General features: G+C 42.7%; 1 protein-coding gene across 2 annotated transcripts in view; it reads right to left on the bottom strand.

Annotated features, from left to right (window-relative positions):
* Positions 1 to 12,021, bottom strand: part of LIPA (lipase A, lysosomal acid type) — a 42,571-nt gene continuing 30,550 nt past the window's right edge. Inside the window, exons 8-10 of one of the 2 annotated variants that reach the window (XM_069567945.1) lie at positions 11,216 to 11,287; positions 2,348 to 2,419; positions 1 to 1,482 (exon numbers count right to left, since the gene is read on the bottom strand). In XM_069567945.1, coding sequence (XP_069424046.1) covers positions 1,249 to 1,482; positions 2,348 to 2,419; positions 11,216 to 11,287 — 378 coding nt within the window. In that variant the 3' untranslated portion in view covers positions 1 to 1,248. Of the gene's footprint in view, positions 1,483 to 2,347; positions 2,420 to 5,691; positions 6,763 to 10,024; positions 11,288 to 12,021 lie in introns of those variants that run through there. The other variant, XR_011252201.1, reaches the window with a different exon arrangement.

The raw sequence follows: 12,021 nt of genomic DNA on the forward strand, positions 1-12,021 counted from the left end.
TTCAGGCCTGGGAGGCTGAGTTTTATTGACAAGTTTAAATAAGATCACTTGAATGTTATAAAGCAGTCTTACGTTGTCTGCACAGATTAACCAATACCAAGTATTGTTTATTATCGCAAAGCAGCTCCATCAGAAAACCAGAGCAATTGTCACTGTTCGTCCGACAGCACTGTAAGGAAACAGGGCTGCAAGAAAAGCAGGTGAATGTGGGTGTCCTGACATAGGGATACAAATCAGGAGTATTAAAGATCTGAACACATACAAAAGGAAACAAACAAACAAACAGTCCCTGAGCTTTGACCTGAAAACAACCAAGTTCACATTCACATTTCTTTTGTGTGAAAATGAAGTAGGGCCCTCCACCTGAGTGGCATCAGGGCTTCTGCTCTACACATGCCATCGCCAGGCTCCAGCAGCTAGGGAAGTGAACCCTGCAATTTCAGGAAAAATAGTGCTATTGTGTCTTCACAGGACGTTTCTTCTGAAACAAGTGGATTTATGGCCTGTCACACAATGAAGGGTTCATGCATATCAGTGGTTGACTCTATCAATCAGTCAAGTTACTTAAAGTATAGTGGTGGTGGTTGTTGATGAATGTGTTTTTTTTTAATGAATGTCATTTATTTTTGAAGCCTCCAGAAAATTATTTCCCTTAGTCTGAGCAATTTAAATATTGAGCTCTCACAATTAGGCTTGATAGAATTCATCATAGGATCATTATAACCAGCACTGCTGAGGTGTCACTGAAGTTGATTTTGTACCTACTACATGAGAACATGAGGAGGTGTCACTTAGATCTCTAAATACAAGGCCATTCGACCGAGAGCTCTTTAAGGCAAGCAGGTCAGAACTGGGTATTTATATACTGAGCTTCTTTCAAGTCTGTGTCAGATTATTTACTGATGAACAAGGCATCTTATTCATCATGTGTCAATGTGTCCCGTGTTGAGAGTAAAAAGGCAATACAGTATATTCTAAGTAGTAAGGATAAATGGAATGGTCATGATCATTTATGAATCAGTGTCATTTTAAAGACTGGTTGAGGTACCAGCTTTGTATTCAGCCATGATTAAATGAAAAAAAGCAAAAGCATTTCTGATCCTAACTGGAGAGAATCAGGCATCTTCAACAGCATAATTTCCTTGGTGATAAAAATACAAAAGGCCTGGGAAAGGAAAACGATTATTTCAGAGAAATTAGGCAAACACATTCAGCACGACTTGACAGTAAATGGCTCCAGTCTGCCGTTCACTGGTACTTCCTCATCAGCTTTATAATTTCATTATAGAGCCTCCACGGGGCGTCCAAGCCCCAGATGAAGTCCAGATGCTCCCACTCAGGAATGCGCTTGTGGTACACCAGGTTGGAGATCTGCATCTGCAGGAGGGCGACGTCCTTGTCGTCAGCGAGCCAGTCCCGACCTCCGCTCCAGACAGCAGTCGGCACCAGCATGTCCCGCACATTGTAAACGGGAGGGGAACTCTGTAATGAAAACGCACAGGCAGCCCTGTCTCTGTCGTTTCATTGACAAAAATGCAATGCCCTGAAACCATCGCCTAGAAAATCTGATCCAAGAATGAAAGACGACATTTTGAAACCTGCTCTCAGGTTACTTTTTAACTGGCGAACTGCCAGAACAAAAAAGAAGACTAACTCAGAAGAAAAGAACACCATCATGACTGCTGGCTAGCGAACTGTTACCCTGTGCTGGGAACATCCCTGACAGGAAGGCATCGTTCTCCCAGGTGGTCGATGCCAAGCTGCAAAGCCAAACCAAGTGGCTGGGCAGGGGTTTTGAAGTCATACCCCAAACCTCTCCTCCCTCTGGGGTGTGCCACAGTCATAGAAATTCTCTAAGTCTCAGTTTCTCCCACTTTAATAACAATAATGACATCTATGTCACACGGATATGCTGAGAATTAAGTAAGGAAAACATGGGCATAGGGCCTCACACTTTAGACTCCTTAGCACTCAGAAAAAGGTCAATTTATTTGTCTATGGAAGAAAAGGTTTAGGCAATGTAATTTGGCCAAATACCCCCACCACCACCAGCCACCAGCTAACAGTCCTAGATTTGTCTGACTCTAATATCTGTGCCTGATCACTATCTATGACATATGAGAAAGACAGTTGCACATACAGGGCCAGAGAAAGGACAATGTCCAAAGAATGAACCAGGAAGCTCAGGCTGTTCTAGAATTGACTAGGGCAAAACAAAGGCTACCTAGTCAACCCTCCTGGACATTTCCCCAGCACCTGAGCCCAGCCAGAATTCTCATAACTCAGGCTGGCTTCTTTGATGAGTTTTCAGGGCCCATTTAAATTCTAAAAACTTCAAAGACTTTACCTGGTTGTAATGAAAATAATTCTTGGCACTGCTTCCCCAGTCAAAGGCTTGAAACTTGTGCAATTTAACAACCTAGATAGAAGATGATTGGGGGTGGGCGAGAGTTATCTAACACAGAAATTTGATTGAACATCATAGGTTGCAAGAGTTAGCCACCTCCCCAGATACCAAATTTATTAGTTCAGTTCAGTGGCTCAGTCGTGTCTGACTCTGTGACCCCATGGACTGCAGCATGCCAGGCTTCCCTGTAAATCACCAACTGCCAAGTTTATACTGAAACCCAGGTTCACTCTTCATTTCCAAACTGATTTAAAATAAAATGGTATTATTTTTCTCTCCATTCCTAAATGACTCAATTTCACACTGTATGATTAGAAAGTAGCTATTACATGACACAATAAAACAGCTACACCTATGTGCTATAAACGATACTGGATCAACAGTGCATCCACTGGATAAACTTTATGATGATGTTCTTACTGAAATTTGAATCGTAAACTTTTCTAAAGAGTTAACTATCTTACTTGGTAAAGGAATACATATTACAAATAATACATAGATTAATATACATTTATACATGATTAATGTATATTTATACGGGTAATCGGAGAAGGCAATGGCACCCCACTCCAGTACTCTTGCCTGGAAAATCCCATAGATGGAGGAGCCTGGTAGGCTGCAGTCCATGGGGTCACTAAGAGTCGGACACAACTGAGTGACTTCACTTTCACTTTTCACTTTCATGCATTGGAGAAGGAAATGGCAACCCACTCCAGTGTTCTTGCCTGGAGAATCCCAGGGACGGCGGAGCCTGATGGGCTGCCATCTATGGGGTCGCACAGAGTCGGACACGACTGAAACGACTTAGCAGTATATGGGTAAATATATTTATATTAGTATGTAAATATATTAATTGTATTAGCAAGCATATATAGCCTAATATTAACACTATATACTTATATTAATATGTTAATATATTTATATATAATTATAATCTCCATCATATTTCCTATATCCATTCTATTTGATTAGTCATATTACTTAACATTTTAATAATTTTATTTAATATTTTTCTTGAGTACCAGTACCAGTATAATCACCAAACTGTACTGCACACCAGAACATTTCTAACCACTTGAGGATACTGGAGCCATGAAATGATGTTGTATATGAAATTTAAATGTATGCTTATTTTGAATAGCATGATATGAAAATATTAATAAAAAGTCACTTATTCATAAATTTTGAAATAATGCTAATTCATACTTCCTCTATATCCCCCAATGAAAAATATGTGGAGAAACAAATTCAAAATGGGTGAACTGAATGAACTGAAAACTGTTCATGTTTTGGCCAGAGGGTGGTGCCTAGTGAATGGAAAAAATCTAGACATTTTTGCCAAACTGCTTTTGATTTATAAGAATACTGGAGTGGGTAGCCATTCCCTTCTGCAGGGTATCTTCCTGACCCAGGAACTGAACCTGGGTCTCTTGCATTACAGGCAGGTTCTTCACCGTCTGAGCCACCAGGGAAACCCCAGGAGAAGTTTTTAGCTCTTATCAACTGCATAAAATTCTACTGTTTCACACAACAGAAAACAATGTGAGATGAGGTACTACAGGGGAAATATTTAGCATCTGCTTTCGTCATCACAAATGACAGATATTAATATCCGAAGCACATTCAACAAGCAGAATAAGCTACGAATTTACAGCACCTGTTAGTGCATCTGTCCCCCAACTCTAATGGTCAGTGAAAATATATGACTGCACGTTGTTCAGCCCCTGGAGACAGACATCAGCTTGTCCCTTTCTCACGTATGTCTTGAAAGGGCATTTCAGAGGATGGGAAATGTGAAGAAGATTACTTACAGTAACAAAAATCTGTTAATAAGCTAACATTCAATGACAGATACTTAGTTAAATATACCATATTACAATATACACACAGTATGCCACTATTGTGAATATATATATAATAAAATAGAAAGAGAAAACTGTTTATCAACAATATTAAGTGGAGAAAAGTCAGAAAATAAAATTGAACACGCACTATGGTTATACTTAGGGTCAACCTTTCTAAAGTACCATACATATCTATAAGTCTTAAAGATATACTTATCCTCTGATCATTAATTCTACTAAGACCATATCCTAAGAAACTCATCTCCCTAAGGTAAGAACAGATCTCTAATTCAAGAATACTTATCCTAGGATGTTTTATTGCCCAAAAAACACTATCATTGTAATAATAAAAATAATAATAAATTCAAGCACTAAAAAGCTGTTCTCAGTTACAAATATTTCTAAGTGTAATTACTGACCTGTAAAAGTATTTTTGACTATGGCACAGACTGTTGTTTGTCCCCCCAGGACCCATTCTTGCCTTCTTCCTTTCAGTAATAAAACTTCTAGGTTTTTTGCTAAGCACCTAGCTGCCAGAGAAGGAACGATATCCCTCATGGGCTTCCTTCCTGTGGGCTGAAACTGCCATGAACGTGACCCAGTTTCAACCAGACAGAAGAGGCCAGTGCCCCGGAGATGGTGAGCTGCACTGCAGGGGGCACTGGGTCCCTGCAGGACTTCCTGGAGCAGTCATTCCCCCCACTCCACAATCATGTGCCCCTGATGTCTGGACTGGACTCTGAGGAAGAAAACTCTCTAGACGCTGTATTTTAGAGTCTCTGATACAGCAACTTAGCCTGTACCTAAGAAATACAATGCTACTTCATTCAATAAAAATAAAATAATTAAAAAGTGCACGTAGCATAATTCTCCTTTTCTAATGGAAACAACTATACCAAAAAATTATCAGATTACACTGAAAGAGTTCCGGACATGCCAACTCAAAACATGCTGCTTTGGCGTAACGATCATTTGGCGTTAAAGATGCTTGAGAAAGAGCAGATGCACGGAGGACACTGACCTTCCCTTTTCTTTCTAAAAGGAGACAACAAAACTTGCATGTGAAGGAAGCCCTCCCTATATTAGGGGGAAGAAGCACACACAACACCGGAGCCTGAGAGAGGAGGTTGTGGGAACCCGTACAAACAGACCTTGTAACAGGAACTCCCATATCCTGTAAGCCTCCTCAGATATTTTTTTGCCACAACTGCTACTCTTTGTTCAACCTAGTATATTAGCACTTCAGCAGAGTTACTTCTTCGGGTCTTCATTTCTCTTGTGAGGGCTCCCATGAACACAGAAAAAAATCCATATGCTTTACTGCGGTTACTCTGTCCCACAGCAGTCCCAGGCAGAAACCCTAAGAGGGTAAAGGGAAAATTATACCTCCCCATCACTTCATGGGAAATAGATGGGGAAACAGTGGAAACAGTGTCAGACTTTTTTTTTTGCGGGGGGGGGGGGGTCCAAAATCACTGCAGATGGTGACTGCAGCCATGAAATTAAAAGACGCGTATTCCTTGGAAGGAAAGTTATGACCAACCTACATAGCATATTCAAAAGCAGAGACATTACTTTGCCAACAAAGGTCCGTCTAGTCAAGGCTCTGGTTTTTCCAGTGGTCATGTATGGATGTGAGAGTTGGACTGTGAAGAAGGCTAAGCGCCAAAGAATGGATGCTTTTGAACTGTGGTGTTGGAGAAGACTCTTGAGAGTCCCTTGGACTGCAAGGAGATCTAACCAGTCCATTCTGAAGGGGATCAGCCCTGGGATTTCTTTGGAAGGAATGATGCTGAAGCTGAAACTCCAGTACTTTGGCCACCTCATGTGAAGAGTTGACTCCACTGGAAAAGACTCAGATGCTGGGAGGGATTGGGGGCAGGAGGAGAAGGGGACGACAGAGGATGAGATGGCTGGATGGCATCACTGACTCGATGGATGTGAGTTTGAGTGAACTCTGGGAGTTGGTGATGGACATGGAGGCCTGGCGTGCTGTGACTCATGGGGTCACAAAGAGTCAGACACGACTGACCGACTGAACTGAACTGAATAATACCCAAATACTAGTAGTAGTTATCATTGGTGGTAGACATAAGGGTGATGTATTTTCTTCTTTGTACTCAAGTATTTTTGAAATTTTCATAATGACCAATATATGTAATAAAAAATTACTAAATGTCTCTTACAGTGTTTTGAAGAGCCTAACTAATGCATATTTCTTAAGCAGCAGGTTTCAAACAATAGAGAACATCAAATCTTACAAGGTACTTATTAAAAAGCGGATCCCAGGGCCATACCCTCAGGAATTCTGATTCCCAACAAGTCTTGGATAGATCCAAGTTATCTTAGGGTGCCCTAAGTAATTCTGAGCCAGGGTGGCTCAGATGGTAAAGAATCTGCCTGCAATGCAAGAGACCTGGGTTCAATCCCTGGGTCAGAAAGATCCCTTGGAGAAGGGAAAGGCTACCCACTCCAGTATTCTGGCCTGGATAATGCCATGGACAGAGGAACCTGGTGGGCTACAGCCCATTGGGTCCCAAAGAGTCGGACTGCTCAGCAACTAATACACACACAAGTAATTCTGAACAGCACTGAAAAGATATGTTAGGACCTGCCTTCTTCAAATAGGAGCAAGGACCTGGGCTCTGGGCACAGCCACCAAGGAGATTAGAGATTCTGGAAGAAATCTGAAACACGTGAGGCTCATACAAGAGGGAAAGATTTTAAGCTAAATTTAAAAATCCAGGAAAGAACTATGTTTAGAATTATTGAGAAGCGAATACTAATTACTTAAACAAAAGATTCATTTCAAAAGGCACTATGAATACAATGGCCTTTAAGGGCCCAAAAAGGCAACTATCTTCTTGACAAAGGGATGACACAAGCAGCAGAAGAGCAAAAGGGTAGGGCTACCTTCTGCAGGGGATCTGGACTTCAGAAAGACTCCTGGGGCACACTCCCATGCACCTAGGACCTGAAACCACGTGGTCACCCCCCCCTGCCCCCACCGCCGGCCTGAGAGTGCTGCTCGTGTCCACAGCCAGCAGCTTCTGACTCCCACCAGCTGTTTGAGAAAAGGGCTAGACCAGAGCAGGAGCCTGGCTTACGGCCCATCCAAGAGCTCCAGGCAAACCCAGAGGACAGGGGAGGCGTGCAGCGTGCAAGGATGAAGGAGTGCCACCATGGGGGGTGGGGAGGGAGGGGGGAACGGGGGAATCTGACAGCCTTGGCCGCCACCCTCCCAGGGACTCTGAGAAGCCAGGGCTGGGGGTCACCTGTGCTGTGCTAAGGCACAAGGGTACAGTGCCTGGACGGCTCAGCATATGCTTTGAGCTCAGCTCAGTCATCCTCTGCACAAGGGAGCACTGACCTCTGAGATGACAGAAACTGGACCTTCCGGAACAATGTCCATTAGGGTTGAGGGTAAAAATGCTCACGCAGATCAGCATACGCTGATGGCAGGGTATACAAAGAAAGCCACCGACTACACAGACATGTGGCTGAGGAGAAAAGCAGGGGCCCGAGTGGATACTTAGCAGTGAACATTTGATGACTTTTGAAGGTTTGAGGACATTACTTCAGAGGTCAGTGTGTGCTCTTCCGCCTCTCACGAGCTCCCTGCCTTGCAGATGCCTCTCTTCTAAGCCAGGCTCTGACACTGAGTCACTGAAGCTTGGCACTGGGCCTCACAGTCACCATGGCGCTGAAAGCCTCACACCCCATCCTGCCTGGTTCGTAGGGACAAGCCTAGGGGGAGGTGGTCCACGGCACTCCCAGCAGCCAGGGTTCCTGGGACAGGAACGTGCCAGTAATGTCCTGAAGCAATGGGTCCCAAATCCTGTTGAATAGTAGAATCTAATGGGCAGAATTTTTAATCAGTATTTAAATTCTCACCACTCGGCACCAAAAGCAGTCCATCCTAAAGGAAATCAACCCTGATTATTCATTGGAAGGACTGATGCTCAAGCTGAAACTCCAATACTTTGACCACCTGATGCGAAGACCTGACTCATTGGAAAAGACCCTGATGCTGGGAAAGATTGAGGGCAGGAGGAGAAGGGGACAACAGAGGATGAGATGGTTGGATGGCATCACCGACTCAATGGACATGGGTTTGAGTAGGCTCCAGGAGTGGGTGTTAACAGGGGCCTTGGGGGTGAGAGATATGTTTATTGTCTTGACTGTGGTGATATATCTGTAGGCATATATGGCAAAACAGACTACACTGTATACTTTAAATACTGTATGTCACTTATACCTCAGTAAGGTTGTTCTTAAAAAACAAAAGTTTAAGCTCTCCAGTCCGAATGAATTGGAATCTCTAGGGATGGGACACAGGAGTCTTTGTGTTTTAAAGCATTGTTGTTGTTGTTGTTCCGTCAGTAAGTCAGGTCCAACTCTTTGCAACTGCATGGAGAGCAGCATGTCAGGCTTCCCTGTCCTTCACTATCTCTCGGACTTTGTTCAAGCTCAAGTCCACTGAATTGGTGATGCCATCCAACCATTTTATCCTCTGTTGACCACTTCTCCTCCTGCCCTCAATCTTTCCCAGCATCAGGGTCTTTTTCAATGAACTGGCTCTTCACATCAGATGGCCAAAGTATTGGAGCTTCAGCATTAGTCCTTCCAATGAATATTCAGAGTTGATTTTCTTTACGATTGACTGGCTTGATCTTCTCGCTGTCCAAGGGACTTATAGAGTCTTCTCCAGCACCACAGTTCAAAGCATCAGTTCTCTGGCAGTCAGCCTTCTTTATGATCCAACTCTCACATCTGTACACGATTACTGGAAAAATCATAGCTTTGACTAGATGGACCATCGTTAGCAAAGTGATGTCTCTGCTTTTTAATATGCTGTCTAGGTTAGTCATAGCTTTTTTTCTAAGGAGCAAGCATCTCTTAATTTTGCAGCTGTAGTCACCATCCACAGTGACTCTGGAGCCCAAGAAAGTAAAATCTGCCACTGTTTCCATTTTTTCCCTATCTGTTTGCCATGAAGTGATGGGACTGGATGCCAGGATCTTAATTTTTTGAAAGTTGAGTTTTAAGCCAGCTTTTTCACTCTCTTCTTTCACCTTCATCAAGTGGCTCTTTAGTTCCTTCTTCCCTTTCTGCCATTAGATTGGTGTCATCTGCATATCTGAGGTTGTTGATATTTCTCCCAGCAATCTTGATTTCAGCTTGTGATTCATCCAATCTGGCATTTCGCATGATGCACTCTGCATATAAGTTAAATAAGCAGGGTGACAATATACAGCCTTATCGTACTCCTTTCCCAATTTGGAACCAGTCTGTTGCTCCATGTCCGATTCTAACTGTTGCTTCTTGACCTGTGTACAGGTTACTCAGGAGGCAGTTAAGGTGGTCTGGTGTTCCCATCTCTTGAAGAATTTTCCACAGTTTATTGTGATTCACACAGTCACACAGTGTACAGTCACTTTAGTGCAGTCAATGAAGTAGAAGTAGATGCTTTTCTGGAATTCCCTTCCTTTTTTTATGATCCAGGGGATGCTAGCAATTTGATCTCTGGTTCTTCTGCCTTTTCTAAATCCAGCTTGTACATCTGGAAGTTCTTGGTTCATATACTAATGAAGCCTAGCTTGAAGAATTTTGAGCATTACCTTGCTGGGATGAGACATGTGTGCAAGTCCAAAAGCCTGGATTGCAGTTAATCCAGTGTGCAAGTGTGGTCAGTCGTGTCCGACTCTTGGCGACCCCATGCACTGTGGCCTGCCAGGCTCCTCTGTCCACGGCATTCTCCAGGCAAGAATACTGCAGTGGGTTGCCATTCATTTCTCCAGGGGATCTTCTCAACCCAGGCATCAAAACTGCATCTCCCACAGTGGCAGGTGGATTCTTTACCACTGAGCCACCTGGTAAACCCAGTTAATCCACTAGCTCTATGGCAAACCTAGTCCCCCTTACTTTTTAAAAACAGTATTTTATTTAAAAGTGTATTTTTAAAGGCAACTCACATGATTCTGATGCAGGCAGTGACTGCCAGATGTTTGGAAACTGCTATCCAAGACACCCCCTGCATCTTGGTTTGGTATTTAAATGGTGAGTTATTTCATATTTAAAAAGAATCTGGGGGCGAAGGGGGGTAATTGTACAATTGTACATGGGGGAAAAAACACGCCCCAAGGTAGAAATAAGTCCTTGACATATTGTCAGGTGGGAAAAAAAAAATCAAGCTATAAGAGTAAGAAGAAAATAAATCAATCTATTTCTATAATTATGATTTCTATCTATATCTTTACCTACTACTTTGAAATGACAGGCAGCCAGAAACTGTCCAATGCAGAGACATTTCATATCCCACACATTTTCTGTGTGGGGGATTACAGAATGATATGAGAAGCCTTATTATTACAGCCATATGTAATTTATACATTTTCTAGAATAAATATGTATATTTTTGTGATATGTGATCATACAATCAAAAGTCTATATTAAAACTCAGTACTCTCATTTATATCCATGATTGATTTAGCTGCTCATCCACTGATGTTTCAGGTAAACTGTGTTCACGGGTTAATGCTGAAATGCTCCGTGTGCTTAGCTGCACAGTCGTGTCTGACTCTCTGTGACCCTGTGGACTGTAGCCCACCAGGCTTCTCTGTCCATGGGGATCCTCCAGGCAAGAATACTGAAGTGGGTTGCCATGCCCTCCTCCAGGGGATGTTCCCAACTCAGGGATCGAACCTGTGTCTCCTGCAACAGCAGGCGGATTCTTTACCACTGAGCCACCAGGGAAGCCCTCAGTGGCTGTTTGGTGAATCTGCACGTAATGCAGTCTGCCCAAGGAAGGATACCATGGACCACGCTGACACAGAGACAAGAGCCCAGGGCACTGGAAGGAAGGCAGCCCAGATGTGTGAGCAGACTTTCTGTTTCCTGGAATGCACAGAACTTCCCAATGCTGATTTTCTACACGCTCCCAGCACGCTCCTGAAATGCCTACCTGGGCCCAGTGCATCATGTTTTGCACAGAAGTTCCGGCAGGATTGTGTGCTGCATACACGGCCACTCTAGACTGCAAAATAAATACGTGGAAATAAAGAATGAAACTAGCATCAAGGAGGCGTCGATACTAAACACAGTTTACACTGGGAAGCATTGAAAACCACAGAGCCATAACCTCAAATACATGAGACTGAGAGCCGGAAAAGATTCTTTGACCACAAATATTAATACATCCTATAAAAATATGCACAACCACACACACACACACACACACACACACACACAAGAAATACAGCAACATTACAACTGTGGGGCTTACCAGCTGAGATTACTGGTCATTTCTATTTTCTTCTGCATGTTTTTCTGAATTTCCAAAGTTTTCTATGACAATCACACCCTGCTTTTTCATTCATCATAAACGAGAAAAATCAACATCCCTTAAAAATTTCCTAGAGCCTTCACTTCAGAATTTTAAAACTTATTTTCAAACGATAACACAATAAATTACAAATGTAATTTGTAATTACAATACATCAGCACATTGCTGGCCAAGGGTTTACAGTTTATAAAATAAGTTAGTAAATGTATATAAATGGGTGTTTGTGTATCAGTGGACATTCCAAAATTTAAACACAGGTAAATGGGTCTATTTATTTTAAATAAAAAATTCCTTAAAAAATATAAATACTAGAATTTAAATGATGAGCAATCTCCTCATTGCATAGTTTTCACAGAAGTGCAATGTAGGAAACCGACAAAGCGCTGGCCAGAGGCTAGCCACAGATGGTGCTTCAGGCACCTGCC

Source organism: Ovis canadensis, chromosome 22 (assembly GCF_042477335.2).
Source record: "Ovis canadensis isolate MfBH-ARS-UI-01 breed Bighorn chromosome 22, ARS-UI_OviCan_v2, whole genome shotgun sequence".
NCBI lineage: Eukaryota > Metazoa > Chordata > Mammalia > Artiodactyla > Bovidae > Ovis > Ovis canadensis.